Source organism: Cucumis melo, chromosome 3 (genome assembly GCF_025177605.1).
Source record: "Cucumis melo cultivar AY chromosome 3, USDA_Cmelo_AY_1.0, whole genome shotgun sequence".
Lineage (NCBI taxonomy): Eukaryota > Viridiplantae > Streptophyta > Magnoliopsida > Cucurbitales > Cucurbitaceae > Cucumis > Cucumis melo.
The window spans coordinates 29853072-29874748 of NC_066859.1; the positions used below are offsets into that span (position 1 = coordinate 29853072).

General features: G+C 35.0%; 6 protein-coding genes across 7 annotated transcripts; 1 reads left to right on the plus strand and 5 right to left on the minus strand.

The window, feature by feature from the left end:
- Positions 1-182: 182 nt before the first annotated feature.
- LOC103487863 (transcription factor MYB44-like) lies at positions 183-1350 on the plus strand (the record flags this gene model as incomplete). The annotated part of the gene is given in 1 exon segment (NM_001328445.1): positions 183-1350. A coding segment is annotated over 1 exon segment (891 nt). The 3' UTR covers positions 1247-1350.
- Positions 1351-2034: 684 nt separating this feature from the next.
- LOC103488538 (F-box protein GID2-like) lies at positions 2035-2466 on the minus strand. Its single transcript, XM_008447336.3, has one exon. It carries the CDS (start codon positions 2464-2466, stop codon positions 2035-2037), a length of 432 nt encoding a protein of 143 aa, XP_008445558.1.
- Positions 2467-5560: 3094 nt separating this feature from the next.
- On the minus strand, positions 5561-8896 carry LOC103487862 (MFP1 attachment factor 1). Its single transcript, XM_051082417.1, has one exon. It carries the CDS (start codon positions 6217-6219, stop codon positions 5755-5757), a length of 465 nt encoding a protein of 154 aa, XP_050938374.1. The 5' UTR covers positions 6220-8896; the 3' UTR covers positions 5561-5754.
- Positions 8897-12121: 3225 nt separating this feature from the next.
- LOC103487861 (cyclin-A3-2-like) lies at positions 12122-14615 on the minus strand. The gene is made up of 8 exons (XM_008446367.3): positions 14015-14615; positions 13664-13896; positions 13507-13582; positions 13343-13419; positions 13198-13231; positions 12960-13109; positions 12745-12879; positions 12122-12656 (listed from the first exon to the last, which is right to left on the minus strand). Exons 1-8 carry the CDS (start codon positions 14363-14365, stop codon positions 12591-12593), a joined length of 1122 nt encoding a protein of 373 aa, XP_008444589.2. The 5' UTR covers positions 14366-14615; the 3' UTR covers positions 12122-12590.
- Positions 14616-15896: 1281 nt separating this feature from the next.
- LOC127148709 (probable carbohydrate esterase At4g34215) lies at positions 15897-16652 on the minus strand. Its single transcript, XM_051082918.1, has one exon. It carries the CDS (start codon positions 16650-16652, stop codon positions 15897-15899), a length of 756 nt encoding a protein of 251 aa, XP_050938875.1.
- A 1147-nt stretch (positions 16653-17799) lies between these two features.
- LOC103487860 (LRR receptor-like serine/threonine-protein kinase EFR) lies at positions 17800-21642 on the minus strand. Of its 2 annotated transcripts, XM_051082418.1 has the most exons (3): positions 21119-21254; positions 18806-21024; positions 17800-18328 (listed from the first exon to the last, which is right to left on the minus strand). In XM_051082418.1, the coding sequence occupies exons 2-3, from the start codon at positions 21018-21020 to the stop codon at positions 17937-17939; spliced, it is 2607 nt and encodes an 868-aa protein (XP_050938375.1). In that variant the 5' UTR covers positions 21021-21024; positions 21119-21254; the 3' UTR covers positions 17800-17936. The 2 variants fall into 2 exon arrangements, with proteins under 2 accessions (XP_050938375.1, XP_008444588.2); XM_008446366.3 differs by having other exon boundaries at positions 18806-21642.
- Positions 21643-21677: the final 35 nt, after the last annotated feature.

A 21677-nucleotide genomic window follows, 5' to 3' on the forward strand; every position in this document is an offset into this window, starting at 1 on the left:
CAGTTTTCTAAATGGGTCCCATTTACTTCTAAACACGCGCCGTTATTAATTGACACGTGTCCTTTACAGCTGTATGCGAATAACTACCTTCCCTCGAAGCATCCTCCGCTCTGCAACCGGCTCAACCGGTCATTCTTATCCTTTCTCATATAAATAACCTCTTTTCCTTCTTTCAGTTCTTTAACAACACAGGGTGAGGCCTAGCCTCTACCGCTTCCTTAAATCTCCCTCCTCCCTCTCCCTCTCCCTCTCCCTTTCTCTTCTTCCTCCTCTCCCCTCTTCTCTACTCACTTTCAGGTGGGTTTTCTTTTTTCAATTTGAATTTTATTTTTTTTTCCCTTTTTGTTTTGGATCGATGGATTCTGTTGGGAAGAACGTCGATCGGATTAAGGGTCCCTGGAGTCCTGAGGAAGATGAATCGTTGAAGAGATTGGTTGAAAGCTACGGACCCAGGAATTGGTCCTTGATCAGTAAATCCATTCCTGGTCGTTCTGGAAAATCTTGTCGTCTTCGATGGTGTAATCAGCTTTCTCCTCAGGTCGAACACCGTCCGTTTACTGCGGAAGAGGATGACGCCATTATCAGGGCTCATGCCAAGTTTGGGAATAAGTGGGCCACCATTGCTCGTCTTTTGAATGGCCGTACCGATAACGCCATTAAGAATCATTGGAATTCGACGCTCAAGCGAAAATGCTCCGCCATGGGTGATGATTTTAACGATCCCGATTTGCATCACCCTCCCAAAAGATCTGCCAGCGTCGGTCCCTCTCCAGTCACCGTCGCTTCCGGGTTTGGGTTGAACCCGAGTAGTCCATCTGGTTCCGATTTGAGCGACTCCTCTCCTCCACCCCCACCACAGCCCGTGTACAGACCTTTAGCTAGAAGCAGCTCGATCGTTCCATCGAATCAGCAGCAGCAGCAGCAGCAGCAGCAGATTGTGAACTCCTACGATCCTCCTACTTCACTCTGCCTCTCATTGCCAGGATCCAATTCGAAATCCGGGTATGGGTCGGATTCAATCCCGAGCCCGACCAGGAACATGGTTCAGGCAACAACTCCTACCGCTGGTGGGCATGGCAAGGAATCCGAGTTATTCAGTGCGGAGTTCTTAAGTGCGATGCAGGAGATGATTAAAATCGAAGTGAGGAAGTACATGTCCGGAATTGAGCATAACGGTTGGCATTTGCATACCGATGCCATCAGAAACGCTGTTGTTAAGCGTATGGGAATAAGCAAGATCGATTAGCGCAGAGATAAACAGCAGAACCAAACTCTTTGGATTTACAATCCCCCTCCCGTCTTCTACAGAAATCACAATAATTTTGGCAGTGTACAGAGAAAAAAAAAAAAAAAGAGCGCAAGCAAGCGAGAGAGAAATTATTCAATGAATGATGCTGTGTTTAGCCTTCCAATTTCTTTAATCTTTGGTTTATCATTAAAAAAAATGAAAAAAAAACGAAAAGTTCCCTTGAATTACAGTAGACCATGAAGCAGCCAAGTTCTATTCATCTATGCGAATCGAATCGGTGAAATTAATTAAGACCCATTGATTGATTTGACACAAAACGTTCAACTATTTTGATACAGAAACAAGTGGGAAACGAAGCTGTCGCCATTAAAAGGAAACCCAAGTCAATAGAATTAGAAACTTAAACGCCAAATTCAATCTTTTACGTTACCGAGCTGTCGACAGTCTGAACCATAATCTCTACTTTCATTATTAAATGGAAAGATGAGTCAAATGACGAAACAACCTCGTTTCAACTTCTTCTTCAGGTAACAGTTGGCACAGAGAGAAGCAACAAATACATAATAATAAGAATAAATAATATAAAATTGCAAGCAAATCAACCCATAGTCAATTGACAGAAGAAAAATCTATAAGTTAGTTAAATTAGAACCAACTAAATTCAAACAAATCCATCCATCCGATCCGATACGGTAGAATAAAAAGGAGTAATAATAATATCAATTTCAACACAGAGAGAGAACATCCTCCAATTGGTGTGATCTTACATTAGATTATTTGGGATTTCAAGATGTGGGTCTGTTTTTAAACTTCATCTTCTCGTAGTAGCGAATTGAGAGAAGAGAAAGGGAGAGATGAACCTCATCTTTGCCCCATGGATGATTACATCCAATCATAGGGGGAAATGGGTAAAGAGAATGTAATCGACGGAAGCCACCAAGCGCAAGAACGACGGAGCGTAGCTGTTGGTTAGCACAGCCAAGGTTGGTCCAGTGTTTGGTGCAGAGAAGCTCCCAGAGGCGCTCGTCGTGAGCTGTTTTGAACCATTGCTTGTTGACGCCGGCGGCGGTAGCCAGTGTCCTTGCATCGACGTGCTTAAACACCTCGAACAACAAATTGTCGTCTAAATTTGCAAAGGTAGAGGGTTGTGGTTGAGATTCATCTGGTTTTTCTTGTTGGTTTGAATCTGATTTAAATTTCTTGATTTTGTTGTTCATTGGTAATTGGGTTGAAAAAGGGGAAGAATTTGAGATGAAAAATTATTGAGAAAAAAGGGAAATGGGGAAGAAATAGAAAGAAGAGGAATGGGGGAGAGTAGTTGGTAAAGTGATTTTGCAAATTGTCTAGCGAGAAAAAAAAAAGAAAAAGAAGAAGAAGAAGACGACGACAAATCTGCCAATTGAATGCGCTTCCAACCTCTAACGAAAAGACCGTTTCTCTCTCTCTCTCTCTCTCTCTCTCTCTCTCTCTCTCTCTCTCTCTCTCTCTCTCTCTCTCTCTCTATGTATTTTAAAAATTCATTTGAGAAAAATCAATTTTTTATGTCTCCACTTCTTATGATTTCGTTTATGTTCGGTCAGCAATTTAGTACACATTTTAATATCCTTCTCATTTTCCATAATCTTCAATACATTATAGTTTCAAACATATCCTCCATAATTTGTATATATATGCACATGAAATTGGCATTTTTTAGTGTTTAAATTATAAAGTTAATTAAGAAAGCCAAAAAAATGAAATGAGATATTGGGAAGATGGTGATTAGTGATTAAAAGCATAAACCAAAAAGATTTTGTGATATAGATTTGGAGACAAAATTATGGGGAAGTGAAATCCAAAATGACGTCATCACCAGCTGACTACTTCGTCTCTTCTTTAATCTTTTTTTTGGACTTATCCCAAAATACATTTCAATGTATAGATTCCTTTTTAAATTATTTTACCATTTACTTCCCATCCTCAACTTTGTTACAATTTGAACCAAACACCCACTTTGTTACTCTCAATCTCAAAAAACACTAATATTTTTAGTCCCTTAGTATCAATTTAATGTTTTATGAGAAAAAAAAAAAAAGAAATTAAGAAATTTCAATTTATGAAACTTTGATAACCACACATGTGTATATATAATTATGGTTGGTGCAAGTGAAGGAGTTTTGGATAAATATGATATATTGAAGAGATTAATTTCTTTATGAATTTGGTTGACAACTAAACGTTAGTTGGATGAATATAAGTTATAAGTTACATATCATCTTTAAGATAAAATTATGAAATTTGTCGGGGTGCCTAAATTATAAACTTAATTATTGATATGTTAGAAAATGAGAGGGATAATAATTGAATTGGTATAAAGTCGTAGTATATTAGGAAGGACAAAGAGTACAAGTGGGATATGTACCATTTCATCTCTCTACTCATAAACAATACACACTCTTTTTTATTTCTTTGCTTATTTTCATCGCAATAATTGATTACATGAGATGAATGTCATCGTCGCAACACTCTTGTATATCTATGTATATGTAAAGATTTGAATGAATTTTACTATATTTTGTAAATAGTTTCAATATTTTGATATTTTTGAAAATGTTCTTTTTAAATTTTATATTTGACATATTCAATAGTTTCTTTCGTTAGGTAAGATTTCACTTATTTTCATCGCATGTATTATATATAATATAAAATTGGAAACCAAATACTCCATTTTGATGATCAGCTGCCAAAAGCCACCATTTGGCCAGCCTTGTTCCAATCATTTCATACACACAAAACACAAACTAAAAGATTTCCAATGCACCACCCTTCATAACTTCAAATTCTCATCACTCACTTTTATGATCAATGCATGTTAGATCCAGATACAAAGATATCAAATCCATCTCAAAATCCAAATACTCAAAAGCCCAATCTAATTCCTTTAAACACAATCTGCCTTTTACAAACCAAATGAAACTTCCTAACATTGCACCTACAATCTAGCGCTGAATAGATAGAGAGAAAAAATGATCAAAAAGATCATACATGAATACTCCCTAAGCTCCCTTTCCAAAAGTCCTTCAACAAATTTATAAATATTAAAACATAGAAAAAGATGGAACCCGCGTGACAACCTGCATATGTTCATATAAAAAATATACATATATATATAGAACTTGTAGTATTATTCAGAAAAGCGTGTAATGTTCACATCAGTCCCTTGTGGCGGTGGCCCTGCAAATGAAGGGTTACCTCACCTCTATAGGATTTCTTCCTTTTTTTTATCCCTTCCAGTATGAACAATTGTCTTTGTGTTTGCACCAAGTCAAATGTTCCTAACAGCGTGGAAAATGATGGGAAAAGAAAGAAATTAAAGGCTAAGTCAAAGGAGTTGGTAATCTGAGTATATATAAAGTGCTACACCACCGCCCTTTGTGATTTGGTAGAGATTCTATTTGTGTTTCTTTGTATACATAAAAAGGGGAACTTCCTAAATACTCATTTAGACAGTATTGTAGATTCAAAAGCAAGGATGAAGCCTAGTTTTTTTGGAGTTTTTGCTGTGATGATACTGTTGGCAATGGTGTTTGTTCATGTGGATTGCAGACACCTCAGATCGAGAGTGGAAACTCTGCCCACGGTGGGAACTGGACGAGTTGAGAAAGTAACCAAAGGTGACACAAGTGGCCTTGTTAGCTTCAATGGTCATCGGAAGGGAAGCTGGGCATTCAAGCATGCTTCCGGACCGAGTATGAGAGGACCAGGACACTAGCTGAAGACATAATTGAAAGAAACTTCTGACCATTCTTCATTTGTTTTATTGTTTTGTGAATTTGGAACAGTTGGTTTGTATAACTTGTACTTTTTCTTTCTTTTTTTTTTTTTCCCTCTACAAAAGGGATGTACTCTTCAAAATCTTAAAGAGATCAGACATTATTTAGAAGTTTGATCTCTGCATACAAATAGAAACAAGAGTGTATAAATTTTACACAAGTAATGGTTTAGCTCATTGCCTTTATGTTTTTCTAACACTAACTTCTCAAGCAATCTGGGAATGTGAATCAGAAACACAAAATCTGGGATAATATGTCAATCAAAGCAATTCCAACACTCAAATTAGTGGTCAATGATGAAATTGTACACGAAAATTCACGGGGTTGAACTCAGTTTCTTTGTTGAGTTGGCAACTGATTTAAGAGTTATAGGGAGATGGGTCCAAGCATTGCTGCTCAAACCCAAGAATATGATCTCCAAGCATATCCGTCTTTCTTCATTTCCACAAATTCAGCAATCAAAATCAAGAGATAATGTGAGAGTGACCTTAAACAGAATGAGCTCAAATCAAAGCTAAGTATCACTAGGCAAAAAAAATTGCATTTTTCATTGAATTTAAGACCATAAAACACAAGAACAAATAATTATCTTGCAGCCAATGTATGGACAGAGAACACGCTGATCTCCAGAAAAAAGAAGCTCAAACAGGGTAATAAGATTAAGACAAAAAGAAGAAAAAAAAACCGAGAAATTCAAGATTCAGTTTCCAAAGTTGGGGTTTCGTGATTAGGTTCAACAACAGGTGATCTTACTTCCTCCGTCTCACCATTTTCCGCCGGAGCCGCGGGAATCGGTCTACCCTTCACCGCCTCGAGCATACGCTTACTAATCTCCTTGGAGTAAACCTGCAGAATCTCGACGCCGTCGTCCACGGAAGGGGGAGAGCCATTGGCGGAGGCATACGCTTCTTCCTCTATGATCCGCGCGACGTTGGCGGCTTCATCGGGCGGAATGATGCCGAAACGCTTAGAGAGAATGGAAGGGGTGGAGAGGGTTTCGATGAGACGGCTTATAACGGCGTCGCGAGTGCGTTGTGTTGGTGGCCATATGCTGAATTTGGTAGCGAATGGCATGGGGGGTTTGATGGGGTCTTTGTCTTTGATATCGGAGTCTGGGAATTGTAGATGGGACTGAGGGGAGTTTTCTTGATCGGACATGGCGGAGGAAGAGGAAGAGGAAGCAGCGGAGGAAAATTGGAGTGTAAGGAAAATGAGATGTGAATTATAATAAATATGAATGGAGAATGGAGAATGGAGAATGGGGATGAGCAGAGGGATTGATTGGCGGTGAAGTTAAAAGGACATATTACCATTCTTGAATCCAATCATTCACAACATTATAACAATATAACACCATCAGCGGTGAAGATGGTGATCACTGATTGATACGCAATCTTTCATCTCCATTTTTCTTTTCTTATTAAGAAAATTAAAACAACTTTGATACTAAATTTGTAAATTTTGCGGCAATAAGTATAAAAATTATTACGTTTCGAAAATTGTGTGTATTCATATTCATTTGAAAATATAAAATCTTAGTTTAATTGAAAAGAGAATGAGAAGGAAGGATTATAAGAAGCGTGCGTTGGTTATTTTATAATTTGGTATTAATTAAAAGTGTCGGACTTTGCTTTCCTTCAAAGAGTAAACACAATTGCATGCCATGCCATGCCATGCCACTATCCACTAATTCCGCCACATCAACCATCATCAACTTTCAAATAATTTTAAGCTTAGTTGACCCAGTAAAATGTGGAAGCACAGATTTGCTTCTAAAATGGTAAAAACCAAATCTTATATCCTCTCTTTTGTTGACCATTTCTCAATAAGAAATACTTTAATTCAAAATATTTTTAAATAAAACTATATTTTTATTGTTTTTGGTTTGTTTTTCTATATTTAAAATAGAATGATATTTTAATCTAAAAATTTCTAATTTATGCTGATAAAAAAGAGTTAAAAGAAAATGGAGAAATAATAAGAAGAAAGAAGATTTTAGGAAGCAATAGAATTACTTGACAGCTACAAAGAAACATCATCATCCACAATTCCATTTGTAACCTTAGGAAAATGACAGTGCAGAAATTTAATTCTTTACAACCTTAAGATACTGCAAAATTATGAAGATGACAAAACAAAGCCAGCTAAAAATGTCCCATTTCTCACCAACTTCACCAAATTTTAGGATCTACCTAAATTTGCATTCACTATCATTATTCAAATTCAATACTTCCACTATTCTCCACTCAACTGACATTATACATTATTTATATAATACTAATGGGGTAACTTCTGAATTGCTATATTTAATTTATCACCCCCAACGTCAGTCTAAATAGCCCTTGCCTTTCTACAATATAATATATAGAGTGGATAATTTACAATATATAAACATTATATATCTATATTAGTATAGTTGTGTTCGCATTTTATATAGTACTCTTACTGTTGATTGATAAAAACATCAATCGAACCCTCTTTTCATTCTTCGAACAGGTTGAATAGTTGATGACATTGAACTTTAATCTAAAAATAAATCCAAGTATGACTCTTGGCCTTTCCTAATCAAGGCAACAATCTCTCTTGAAATGCTCAGTATTTCATGTTCTAGAAATTAGCAACGCTTACAAAAATTTCATCTGTTACCTAATTAACGTTATTTTTAAGAAAAAATAATTAGCAAGAATTTTGGTTGTAAATAAGCAATAAATTACAAACTTTGGAAGACCAAACAAGATTTTATCCTTCTCATATCCATTCATCCACCAGAGAATGAAATATCCACCCTATACCCTTATCCCCATCTCAGCCACACCCACGTTTTTAATTTTTCCTTTCGTTTCTTATTACTTTTTCATCCACAATTAAAATTTTGTCCTAATTTAACTACTGAAACTAAACTCCTAATTAACATCTTATAATCGGATTACTAGAAACAAGAACAGCGAATCATGACTAATCACATAATAGAAACACAATCTTCAAAGCGTAAAAACAGCAATATATATGTGTATTAGATTGAAAACCGTCAAGGGTAAATTAAATTTTTGTATTATATATGGGATCCAAGATAATAGTTTAACTCATCCCATTGTAGAACCCAAGTGACACGAGTCACGAGGTACCAAAATATAGAAAACTATTCCGATAACGTTTTCATCTATCATTTGCACACAGCACAAAGTATGAAAAATGAATGTGATTACTTATAGAAACGTTTATATATACGAAAAGATGGATGATGTAAATGTAAACGAAAAGGAAGAAAGGAGGGGAATAAGAAAAGGAGTAGTAATCAATGAGTCAACGATTGTGAAGTGGGTCTGAAGCATTTGGAACTTTTCTCTTACTTGACTGTAAAACATAGAATGGCGGCCTCATCCTACGGTGGTGGAGTTTCTGAGACGACGATGGGGTTGCTCTTGCTCCTTCTTTCTTCAACTTCACAACATTAACATTATGGAGGATCGGAGATGAAGAAGAAATCAGTAGCAATAACGTCAAAAAAGTCACCGCCGTTAATATTGTTATTATTATACCACGCGGCTTCACACCGGCGCCTGCAGTAGGAGACTTCTTCAAGAACCGCATCGATGAAAAAAACACAAAATGTGGGGATATAATTTGGTAAGGAAGGAAGAATTTATTAAAGAGGGGGAATTAGCTAAAGGGGTTATTATATATACAAATAAAAAAAGTTTGTTCCCATCCTGGAGCTAACACACACACATCTTACCCACTCAAGCCTTCAAATTATGAGTTGTCATGTAGCAGATTGTTTTTCAAAATTTGATGAAATGTCTTAAAATCAAACTATAAAAAAGAAAAGAGTAGGGTTGAGAAAGAAAGAAAGTCCATTAGTTGTGTGGATTTGGCGCTATTAAGGGTCACGGGACTAATAATTCAATTTTATTGAATTAAGGAAGACACAAATTACGTCCACAAGCTTTGGTCCTTTGTTTTGTTTTGTTTTGTTTTGTTTTGTTTTTTCTTTTTTTTACTTTTAAAAGGACCTTTCCGGATTTTAATATTTTTTCCTTCTCATACACAAAAGACACTATCATTTTATGTGTTTCCCACTCTCAACTCTCCTAATTTCAAGCTAAATGAAAAATTTTCCCTCTTTTTTTTTTTATTTACTTTTTCCTTTTCCAAAAATTCTAATTCTTAACTTTTCATTTAGACAATAAAAAAAAATTATATGATAAGTTTCAATTATGCATCTAAACTAAAATATGTTATTCATACATCATCTCACAAGTTTCATTATATTTTAAACTTTAACTGTTAAATTTATTTCATTAGATTATGCTTGGATGTACAATTGATTAGAATGAAGGAAAAAGAAACAATATATATGTGATATAGACAGTAATTTCTAATGTTCCATGAAACAAGGAACATGGTTGACAAAGAAATGACCTTTTGAAAAAGTTAAACGTTAAATTTAGATTTTTTATAAGAAAAGTATAAGATGGTTTTGTTATTAGTTTGAGGAGTGAAACTGTGAGTCCCTTTTGTTATCTTTTCATAAAGGTTAAATTAGAGGAACAATTCTAGTTTGTACTCGATGAAAAAATAGGTTTCCAAATTGTTGAAATTAAAAATAGTTTGAGGAGACGAAACATAGTCATTAAACATTATTTATTACCCAAATAAATAAAGAAAGAAAAGAAGAAAAGAAAAGATGTAAATAGTGAATATTGGGTATTGTGCAAAAGCTTTTGGGTTGAAGGGTGGTGAAGGGGTGTGTCCTTGAAGTGGGCAAATCTTGTCGGATGAGAGTGGTGAGTGGATTTGAAGTGTTGGCAGTAATGTAAATTGTGATGTGAGAGTTTCTTATACAATATTTCACAAATCCAACCTAATCTAATCTAATCTAATCTAATCTCCTATTCCTTCTCTTCTCTTTAATCTCAAATGGGGCATTGCTTAAACCACACGTTTTTGAATGCTCAAACCCACGCCTAAACCAACACCCTTCCCTCACTTGCCAAACCTTAATACCTATCCTCTCTTTTCACACCTTTTAACAGTCTTAGTTTAATACCCAATGTCTAGGATATTTAAAAATATGAGGCACAACTTTGTTTTAGTTATGGTCTCGTTTGGTTACGGTTTTGTTTAGTTTTTTTCTTTTTTGAAAATTAAGCTTGTTTTCTCCTCATTTTCAATAGTTTGCATTTTTAAGTACACAACGGGTGAATTATTAGCTAAATTACAAAACCAAAAACAATCTTTTAAAATCTACTCATTTTATAAAAAAAAAGTTTTAGTTTGTTTTTTTAAATCATTGGAAAAAATAGATAATAAATAAATGGATATGGACGTAAAAGTAGTGTTTTTAGTTTTATTTTTAAAATAAATAATTACTAAACACGATTAAATTTTTTATTTTCAAATTTTTGTTTTTAGATTTACGGTCAAACTCCTCCTCTTTCATTTATGTGTCTATTCGGAAGGTAGAGTAGTAGACAGGATTGTTCTTCAAACTTTAGAACATGTAAACTTTTCTGATCTTAGTTTTGGGTAGAGACCTTTTTGTTCTCATTTAAGATGGGTATGAAACTTTGGTCTAAAAGAGAGGGGGAGGAAACATTAATAAAGAAAAAGGTGAATGATTGGAAAGTAAGAAATAAATAAGAGAATAGAAAAAGGCAAGGCATGCTTTATAAATAGTGACTTTTCCTTAATCCTAAATCCTAAGTCATAATTAACAATTGGGATATGCCCCTCAACTTCCCATTCAGTTCACTCATTACATTAAACACATTATCTATTAATTCCACCACATGTCATCATCCTAATGGGTCATTGCTTCAGTTTTTTATTCATCATAATTGCTATATCACTTCCGTACACTTTAAAACCAATCCTTTCCTCATTGCTTCTGCATTTGGCAAACAATTGTGTCACACATTTTTAAACAAGTGTGTGTTTAGATAATCATTTAGAAGAAAAAAAGTTAGAGACTCTCAGCGATCACCCATGACAACTTTTGATTAAGTAAATTTATAAAATAAGTTGATTTTAGAGAAATACTTCTCCTGCTAAATTATCTTTTAAGCATTTAACAATATGAAAGTCTATTTGATTGGTTGTTTCTTCAACTCACTCATCTAGTTTGGTTGCATGTCTAACTGGTTTACGCGAACCTGCTTGAGAGTACTTACACTAGTTTGATATCGAGTCAAGTACACTAAGTTTCATGTTTGTAAATGTAAGATATTTAGCTCCACGAAACATAGAGATAATTCATTACTCCTTTAAAGGCTGTGGGTGCGAGGCTATTATAATGTTCTTCTGATTGACCAATATCCCTCTGGGGATATGTGCATTGTTGATGTTAGAATGGGTGTAGATCACAAGATTGAGCTCAACGAAAGGCTTGCATTTTCCCTTTGGTGAAATTCTATAAGACTAGTTGACATGGAATCCAACTTTTACTTCTGGGGACGTACAAATCCTCATGCGAGCTTTATTTCTTCTTTGGGCTTGAGCCCTCCCGTAGACGTAGTCCTTATCAACTCTCAACAATAATCCCAAGAAATATATCTAAAAGTTGAAGAGCTATGGAACTTCACTATCACCAAAGAACGAACATTAGATAAAAGATATAGAAGTTACATGCCTTATTCAACACTGCATCTTCAAAATGTGTGGAAATCGCCAAGGCTTATCACATCTTCAAAATAGTTTATAGTTTTTCAGCTCCACTTATAAAGAAGAAAAAAAAAGGTGCATTTGGAGCTTAACAACCAGATACATAGGCCTCTTTAATATACTTCGTTGATATAATTGACAAAAAGTGAACAGAATGACGATCCTTTCATTAGCTCACAATCAGTTCTCCGTTGCACTTTACATTGTTATAGGCAGTTTCATGGTTCAAAAGACATGAAAATAAGCTTCTTCATATGGATTTTTCTCCATGTTGGACTCCTCACTTCAGCTAGATTTCAATAGCATTGCCTTCCCATCTTTTATTTTCCCATCTTCAATAGCATTGTTATAAACTCATTTAATCAATTTGATGCGGCTAGGTTTGCAAATAAAGATCAAAATGTTAAAATTTCCTTGGTAGGCTGTTATTCCATCAAAAGCAAACATTATTCAGATTAACACCTCTAAGGCCATTCTCTTGGATATTTAAGGGTGTATGCATCCTCTGCTATTTGTTCAACTGCATCCTCTGCTATTTGTTCAACTGCCAAATTTTTCAAAATTAAATAGAAAGCCATGGATGCATTCTTTACTGTTATTCATATGGAAGTACCTTCCAATTTACAGGTAAGAAGGAATTCAACTACAAAATGCCCAACTTGTCAAAAACAAAAGCAACATCTTTCAACTTAACTAATATTAACAATATGGATCCTATTTTTTTGGGAACCAAAATCACCAATGAGCCTAGTTGAGAGCTGAAACCAAATTTCCATCTTCCCAAAAAAATCTTTCAATCAATCAGCAGAGGGTCAAATCATGTCTTCAATTAGCAAGGAAAATATATCAAAGAATCTTGTGCCAATCTAAGCTTCTTCGAAATAGGAAAAGGGGATCTCAGGAGGTGAAGGCATCATTGCAACACACTTGAACTGTTTGGATCAGAAACATAACAGATTAGCACCTTCAACTTTTAACTACATAATGCTCTATATAACTGAAGATGATAAAGTTTCTTACCCTATGTAGCTTGTATTTTTCTCTCACAGCTATCAAAGACCCTCCTCTTCTGGCCATATACAAATCATGTAACAGAATAACACATGGCCTTAGATCAGCTGGCTTGTAGCCTGTGTATTGTTGTATGCTTGGACCCTGAAATTTATTTATATATCAGCAAACTTCTACCTTCGAGTTCATAGTTACATACACAAGTGATTGAAACAAGCTTTTACCCAAGGATGCAGCTTCGGTCGGATGATAAATTTTGCAAGAAAAACAACTGAAGCAGCAACCAAAGAAGGCAAGAACTTAACAAAATTATAGTCCAATAAGCTAAGCTCAGCAAGGTAATAACCCAGAAATTCCAACTGCAGATTTGGTATCTGTTTCAAGCATAGAACAGGAGGATTAGTAAATTGAGAACTCCAAGCTGGTTTAGACCCTCATAAAATAAAAGGAGATAGGGCTTACTTTGAAATCCTCTTGAGCAATATTAGTGAACCTCCTGTAAATATAAGAAAGAAGCCAGAACAAGAAGTCAATATGAAAACCACCATGATGTGATCCACGTATTAGTAGATCAACTTTCAACGGACTGCAGTTTACTTATACTTACCTTAAGAATGTCTTGGCAGTAGGATTTCCCATTTCAAAGTTCAAAGACTTGAGTATATCAGCCTCCATCTTCACAACCTTACAACATCACAAACTCGTATCTCAATATTGATAGTCCAGTAACATCAACTAGATTTAAGTTTAATCATGCAGGGAAATATCCACCTCATCTCTTCTATAAGTATTATCTGTTATGTAGCAGAAATCCTCTACATGAGGAGGGGTGATTTCTTCATACTTCCTGTTGGACAAATCAAATTCAATAATCAAACCATGGAGACTTATGATCAACATGAATAATTTCACTTTTTGGTGTACTTACGAGGCAATAAGCATTGAAGAAACCCCCAACAATTGAAGTCTTTGCCTACTGAGTATGTTCATTGATAGGAACCTGTCGAGGTATGAGATGGATAAATACAGAGTATCGGAGCCCAGCTTGTATTCTTCTGCTACCTCAACCATCCAATCAACCAAAACCCCTCTCATATTAGCACTTACGTCCGTCTGAATCTTCTCTATGTAATTTGGAATCGGCCTTCTTTTTGGTTCCGCCTGAGTAAGAACATCGCGTTAGAAACCCCCAAAATCACGAAAACAAAATTCTTCAAAAACCAAAGATTAGAAACCATTTACAAATGAAAAAAAAATAGCAAAATTAGATGGGATTTACCTCCATTTTGCGAAGATAAGCATAAATATCAGAGGAATAAGGCCCCTTCATCTCTGGGTCATCCAAAAGATCATCGACGGTCAACTTGGGTTCGTTATCTTCAGAAACAACTATCGTCTTGATCTTCGGAGCAACACCAACCTTCGCTCTCTTCTTAGGCTTACATTTAGTTATCTGGGACTTGGCCTTCCTCTTCTGTGCTGCCACCGAGACATTAACATTCTGAACATTGGAAAGCTCTCCAAGAACCACCCGCTTTTTATTTGCCGATTGGCCCTCGACCACGGTGGCCGCCGCAGCTCTCTTCTTGGAAGCACGAGTTACACGGGCACAGTTCTCTGAGGCGGCCATTGGGTCTTAATCTTAGTTCTAGAGGGTGGGTAATTGAAATCGAAAGAGAGAAAGAGAGATGGAAGAAGAGAGAGGGTGAGTTGGAGGAGTTGTGAAGGGGAGACTTTGTAAGGAGAATTGACCGCCATTTTTTTTGCAGAGTTTTGAAAAGTGAAAAACACAGAAAACCCATTTGGCGCTAAGAAGAAAGAGAGCCAAATTGGCGCTAAGAAGAAAGAGTTTGTACTCGGACACATAAAATGATTTTGGAATTTGGAAGTTGGAAAAGTTTTTAATTTTAATATTTTGGGGATCGGGGGATTTGGTTTCCGCGGGCTTTCCATGTTTTTAGCCAATTCTTTTGAAAGATTCGGCAATCCGAAATTGTTTTCCAAAACCGACCCGCCATTGTTTTTCTTCCCAAAATTTTAGATTTGCTCTCCCTCTCCTCTCGCGCGTGCTACTACGCGACCCCACCCACTTTTCTTAATGATAAAAATACTCTTTTTCTTTATAAAAACATTTACAAAAACGATACGTTCTATTAGTGTCACTAATAAACTCTAACTAACATGAAATTTGTATAGTCTATTTTGAAGTTAAATGTTCAATTTTTACATTCACTTTTGGTTTTGGACACCCAAATTAAAAGTTTATTGTGACGTATGTGTATGGATGATTTTGAATTTAATAGGATGGTTAACATGCGAGGAAAAACATAATTATGAAGAAGTGTTAACATAATAAAAATGTTAGATTAGAGGAACGTTGGTTAATAAAATTGATATAAATAAGAAGGAATATTTGAGCGTTAGTTTCCCTCTTTGTCTAAATTTACGATGACTTCCAATGTTGGCCTTCGCGCGTGTATGGCCCCCCAAAATAAACTTAATTTTAGATTTTTTTCCATTCACATTTTTTTGTAATTTTGAGTTATGGTATTTTGTTTTAATGAATTTGTTATTACTTAAATATATTGAAATTTGTTCAATTTTTAACTTTATACTCTTTTTTTAATTTTAGATTTTAAATCTGTTTTTTTTTTTTTTTTTACCGAAGTTAATTTTTCAATAAACCCTAAATTTAATTTTGATTGAGGTCAGTTCAGTAGTGATAATTGAATAAAATTTAATAGGGTTCAAGTACAGTTTAGAGATGATACAATTGTATTTGTTGTTTTTATAAATTTCTTTTATGATGGTGGTTCGAAATTGAAGCATATTGTGATTCCGATAGGTATAATCATAAAAAAAATAAAATTAATGTAAAATTTTGGTGTTAGATATAATTTTATTAATTGACCCAAATAGAGAAATGTTTGTCGATTTTTTTTCTTGTTTGTTTTGCCCCCAAAGTAACTTTTTTCTTGTGTTAGTGTGGAATCATGCAAAGATGGTTCATTAGAGATGTGTGAGTAAGAAATTATTTTGATTAATTAATTATGCTGAGAGACAATTGGAACATTGATATAGAATAATAAAAGTAGATGGATGATTTTATTGATATTAGAATAAGAAAGTTGATAAAGAGTAGGAAATAATAAATAATAGAATTAAAGTAAATGACCAAAGTGGGAGAGGTAGGTATTAGCCAACCATTTACCCAAAGTAATTTCGGTAGAGGTATTAAAATGACCATGATCTAGGTTGAGTCCTTCATTTGTTGTAAAGTTTATAGGTAATTCCAAGGCATCGATGGTCACCACATCGGGCAACTCCTTAGCAACTGCATCTTGTGCTGCCCTCACTGCTGGCAGGTTATGAGTATCGTGCTTCATGATAAAGTCGTAGAGGGCTATTTTAACAACAACGATGGGTAAAAATCTAGGTTTTATATCATTGCGGATGTCGGTGAAGAATTTCATTAGGTTGTCTTTGTATCTCATAGCAGTGTCGTTCATAGCTGCATCGCTTTCTCCCTGGAACCAAAAGAGAGCACGCACAACCCCTCCATCTTTATCGGATGTTCTGATTCGTTCAATGAAGTTTTGGTAAAAGGTTGCACTAGGATTGCTAGGATTTTTAAGCCATTGTCCAATTAAAGTGCCACCTCTAGCACATGGAACTAAACCCACAGCGCCAGCTTTTGGCCCAGCTTTGGCTAGCAGTTCCTTAGCAAATGGGATACCGGGACCAATTCCAGGTGTCCTGTTGATGTCAATTCCCAAATGAAGAGGCTCTCGTGCTACCTCCCATTGGCGATCAGGGTTCAATCGTAGGATGGATGGTTCGGGTGTACATTCTGGTGGAACTAACCCATCCCATGTGAGTTTTTTATTATACATCTCAACCCCACCTCGACCAGCCATGTTACTCTGACCTGCGAGGATGAATATATTCTTAGGAGGAACAGCTCCTGAAAGATAGGAACCATATAACATCACACATAATATGATTGATAATCTCAACAAAACCATGTTAACCTTTTAACTTGTGTCTGTGCAAATAAACACCGAAGAAAAGTGTAAACAATGTGTGCACGTTTTTTTATAAAAAATGTTGTAACTTTTCCTCTTGTGTCTATTTGCACAGACACAACTACTCTCTTGCTTTAGTTACTCCCTCTTTAGTTTGGTTGGCTAATCCTTGCCTCTGCCTTTCTCTACGTTGGATACCATACCTTTATACTATTTTTTTACTCTATTTTTAGTATGGTTAGTTTTAAAGATCATTTTTCTAAGTGAATATTTGTGGATTACGAGTGTTTTTCTCTTTAAATTAGTTTGAACCACCCTTAATTTGGTAAATTTCTATATTATGAACTTTAAAATTAAATCTACTCTCCTTAAATTAGACTTTTTCAATAAATTATGATTTTTTTCAATAAACTATGCATGTATTGTTTACCTCCTTCAAATATATTTTTCTTCTTGTTGGACTATTTCCCTAAGAGAGGAACATCTACAAATTCTTATATTTAAATGTATACGAACACACATTAAAAAATATTCAAAGTATTTAAAAAAAAAAAAAAAGAACAATGGAGTGAAAAATAGATAGTAAAAAAGAATAAAAAAATAGAGGAAGAAAAATAGATATTTGAGAGAGATTTTTCATTAAATACTATATAAACATTTATTCTAAAATTTGGTTGAATGTATTTTTTTCTAAAATAATTTATTTAATATTCTCATTTTTCTAAAAATTATTTTAATCCAATACAAACACCTCATTTTATCTTAGAATAAATTATTTTAAAAATTAAACCCTTTACAAATCAATCCAAACACACTCTTAGATTGAATTGAAATTATAAAAATACCTTATATGATTTCAAACACGTCATTAGAAAATGAAAAAAATAACGTTCATTATCATTTGAAAAACGCTTCCAAACACTTTCATTAACGCGTCCTTACTTTATAGTCTTTCATCTCTTCGTGTGTGACGTATGCTTAAATAGTATTTTATATTACCACTCATAAATTATGATATTCATCCACTATAAGAACTAACTCAACATTAGAACCCTTTTTCTAAATTTGCATTTACACGCATAAATTTTCAATCTATAATATAATTTTTTTTAATGGAACAATCCAATAAATAGAGAGAAAAAAAAAAGGAATTACAAGTCAATTACCGAAAAAGCCCTAACTGAATCCGAGAAGGGAATTTCTAGCATTTTGAAGCCTGGATAGAGCATCTTTAATGGTGATGCGTTTATCAGAAGAATTAGCAGTACAAGAGATGGCAACGTTGATGACTTGAATCAAACAATCCATTTGGTTTTGTTCACTAATTTCTCGACCTTTGTAGTGGGAACAATGGAATCCAATTAGCAGCCTTAATTGATTATTAGGAGACCTAATTGTTTGAAAATGAATCAAATCCCTTAAATAAGTGGATTGAACCCATTCAACTAGATTTTGTTTTTCACCAAATCCTTCGTCGGTCGGACTCTTCCCAGTAAAAAGCTCCAACAAAGTTATCCCAAAACTATATACATCTCCGGCCACCGTCGGTGTTCTTCCCATCCCATATTCTGTAACAACAAAAATGTATATTTATTGTGTATTTTGTTCATCCTACTCCTACATCATATGTTTCCGTAATTTACCGGCAAAGTCTATCAATGCCAAGGTTGAAGTTTACATACGAGCAACTATTATCAATAAAAGTGTTACTTATTGCAAATATTTCAATTTCTAAAATGCTTGTTATTGTTTAATATTTGATATACCCTCACTTTAGCATCTAATATGAATTCTTTAGAACTCATATGTTGACATTTTTTTAAAGTTAAAAATTTAGTGATTTATTAAACCTAAATATAATTTAGGCACAATTGTCTAACTGAATTTTAAAATGTTTAAAAATGTGTCTCTTATCTATTGACATTTGAAAGTATATATACATACTTTATGTTGAAGATATTACTAATTGATGCAAACATAAAAACTAAAAAACCAAAACTTGTACAAGAGTCTAAAGTAAGATATTTGAATGAGAAAGCACAAACCTGGGGGAATGTAGCCAATGGAACCTTTAAGAACATGAGAGGAAGTGATGGAAGAACACTGATCTGCTTCATTTCCCATCAACAACTTGGCCAACCCAAAGTCTCCAACTTTAGCACTCATATCTTCCGCCAATAGAATATTACTAGGCTTCAAATCACAATGAGCAATCGGTACTTGACATCCATGGTGAAGATACTCCAACACACACCCAACATCAATCCCAATATTCAATCTCTCCATTAAATCCAACCCACTTCCATCCAAATGGTTTCTTTTCCCATGAATCCACTCCTCCAAGCTTCCATTACTCAAAAACTCATAAACCAAACCTCTAAAATCCCTTCCTTCATGATCTATACTCGAACAAGATGTAACAAGTTTCACTAAATTCCGATGCCTCACGTTTCTCAATGCCTCACACTCCCCCAGAAAGCTCTTAACATACCCACTTCGTTCAATGTTCAACACCTTGATTGCATAAATTCCCCCATCTATTTCGTTTAGGTTTAAACACCCTTTGTAAACTGACCCAAAACTTCCCTTTCCCAACAAATTTTCTTCACTGAAATTTGCAGTGCCGGTTCGAATCTTCTCGTATGAGACCATTTCGTGTTGCCTTTTGATCAGTTCATCAGTTGATGACGATGGTGAAGGTTTTGACTTTCTCTTAGCTAAATGTAACCAAATTCCTAACGTGAAACAGATTGCTAATGTTGAGAAGACGACTGTTAAAGATATGATTTTGATTCTCCTTTCTTTGTGGGGTTTGTTATTTTGACACAAAGAAGGTAAGCAAAGTTTAGGGTTTCCTTCTAAATAAGCTCTTCCACCTTCAGAAACTACTCCTTCAAGGTTGTTAAATGAGAGATTCAAGAGCTGTATTGCTGCTCTGTTTTGAAGATTCTTAGGAATGGGACCTGAAAGTTTGTTGGAGGAGAGATCTAAAGCTCGTAACCCCATGATTTCTCCAAGTGTACTTGGAATTTCACCTGAAAACTCATTCTTGGCCATTGTCAATACCTCCAAGCTCTTGCAGCCAACGATGGAAGGAGGGATATTTCCAGAAATGAGATTTTCAGAGATATCGATTTTCTCAACATTTTCAAGTAATCCAATTTCTTGTGGCAAATTCCCACTTAGCATATTGTTAGAAAGATTCAAAACCATACTCAAACTTGGATAATTTAGAGCCTCTTTAGGTATTCCCCCAGTGAGCTTATTGTTCGACAAATCCATTGCAAGCAAGTTTGTGAAATTCCCAAAAGAAATAGGGATGTTCCCCATAAGGTTGTTTTCTGACAGATCAATGTGGTTTAATTTTCTAAGATTCCCCAACGAGCTTGGAATTCTACCAAAGAGTCGATTCTTAGCTAAAGCCAATAACTGCAATTGCTCCAACTGACCAATTTGAGATGGGATTTCACCAGCTAGCAAGTTTTTGTTCAAATTCAAGAGAGTTAAGCTACGAAGATTACCAATTGAAGATGGTATATTCCCATAAATTCGATTCCCTCCCATGTACAATCTTGAAAAGACTTCAGAAAGATTTCCAATGGATTCAGGAATCACACCTTCTAATTTGTTCTCATCAACAGCAATGAAAGTAAGACGAGAACTGTTGGTTAGAGAGGAGATGAAACTAAGCCCATTTGAACCTGAACTAACGATCTTGTTATGTCCAATATAATACATCTGAAGATGAGGTAAATTTTCCAAACCTGGTGGGATTGTTCCTTCAAAAACGTTATGAGCAAAACGAATAATTCGTATTTGAGTCATATTATGCATTGATTCTGGAATTGTTCCTGAAAATCTGTTGAAGCAGAAATTGAAGAACAAGAGATTTGGGAGATTATCTCCAAAATCCTTGGGGAGTGTTCCATGAAGACGATTTGCAGCTAATATCAAAGTAACTAATGAAGACATGTTGTATATGGTAGAGGGAACAATGCCACTGAAATTATTAATGGAAATCATCAAGTCTTTCAAATTTTGAAGACGACCCAGTTCAGAAGGAATTAAACCACTCACTGAATTAGTTCCTAAATTTAAGGTTACGAGAGAAGTAAGGTTTCCAAAAGATGGGGGAATTGTACCGTAGAGATGATTCTGTCCCAAGTTCAAAACTTTGAGCTTTGTCAATTGGCTGAGTTCTTGTGGAATTTGGCTTGTGATTCTGTTTGAAGTTAAATCAAGAATCTCGAGCTGTGTCATTCCACTGATGTTGAAAGGGAGATCACCTCTTATGTAATTGAAGCTCATATTCAAAACTTTCAAGCGAAAAAGATTGCCAATTTGAATTGGAATTGAACCTGTTAATTGGTTGTTTTGAAGTTGAAGTGATGTGAGGAATGAAAGATTCCCAATTTGCATATGCAAAAAACCTGCAAGACCCAGCCCAGAAAGATCGAGCTCAACAACTCTTTCACCATCTTCATTGCAGCTTACTCCTGTCCAATTGCAAGGAGATGAGTTTTGATCCCAAGAAGATAAAGGGTCGTAAAGATTAAGGTTATTGAATCCAGACTTCAGAGAAATCAACGATTGCTTGTCTGATTCAAGGTTGGAGATGGAGGAGGAAGAGGATCTAACGGTAACAAAAAGTAAACCTTCAAAGGCTAAAATGAAAATACAGATGAAGTGAATGAATGGAGGATGAGAAATTGCCATGGATTTTGATTGAAGAGGAAATTGAAACTCTTTCTGGATTTGTATGAGATAGATGTGTTGATGCTCTTTGTTTAAATCATCATTTTGTACTTTTTTTTCTCAACGTGTCACAATCTTTGAATTTGGAAGATGTAAAGTTTGAAAATTCAATAGTGTTGGTTTACTATTTTATATGTGCTCGTAGCAGTTGAGAAGTCATTT

What these genes read in the sequence shown, in the direction of transcription:
- LOC103487860 (XM_008446366.3), bottom strand. Translation starts at nt 21,476, where the DNA reads ATGGCAATTTCTCATCCTCCATTCATTCACTTCATCTGTATTTTCATT. An exon ending in CATTGGCTACATTCCCCCAG is followed by an intron (nt 18,329 to 18,805) that starts GTTTGTGCTTTC and finishes TTGTTGTTACAG; the next exon opens with AATATGGGATGGGAAGAACA.
- LOC103487862 (XM_051082417.1), bottom strand. Translation starts at nt 6,219, where the DNA reads ATGTCCGATCAAGAAAACTCCCCTCAGTCCCATCTACAATTCCCAGAC.
- LOC103487861 (XM_008446367.3), bottom strand. Translation starts at nt 14,365, where the DNA reads ATGGCCGCCTCAGAGAACTGTGCCCGTGTAACTCGTGCTTCCAAGAAG. An exon ending in ATACTTATAGAAGAGATGAG is followed by an intron (nt 13,420 to 13,506) that starts GTGGATATTTCC and finishes TGATGTTGTAAG; the next exon opens with GTTGTGAAGATGGAGGCTGA. An exon ending in AAAAATACAAGCTACATAGG is followed by an intron (nt 12,657 to 12,744) that starts GTAAGAAACTTT and finishes TGATCCAAACAG; the next exon opens with TTCAAGTGTGTTGCAATGAT.
- LOC103488538 (XM_008447336.3), bottom strand. Translation starts at nt 2,466, where the DNA reads ATGAACAACAAAATCAAGAAATTTAAATCAGATTCAAACCAACAAGAA.
- LOC127148709 (XM_051082918.1), bottom strand. Translation starts at nt 16,652, where the DNA reads ATGGCTGGTCGAGGTGGGGTTGAGATGTATAATAAAAAACTCACATGG.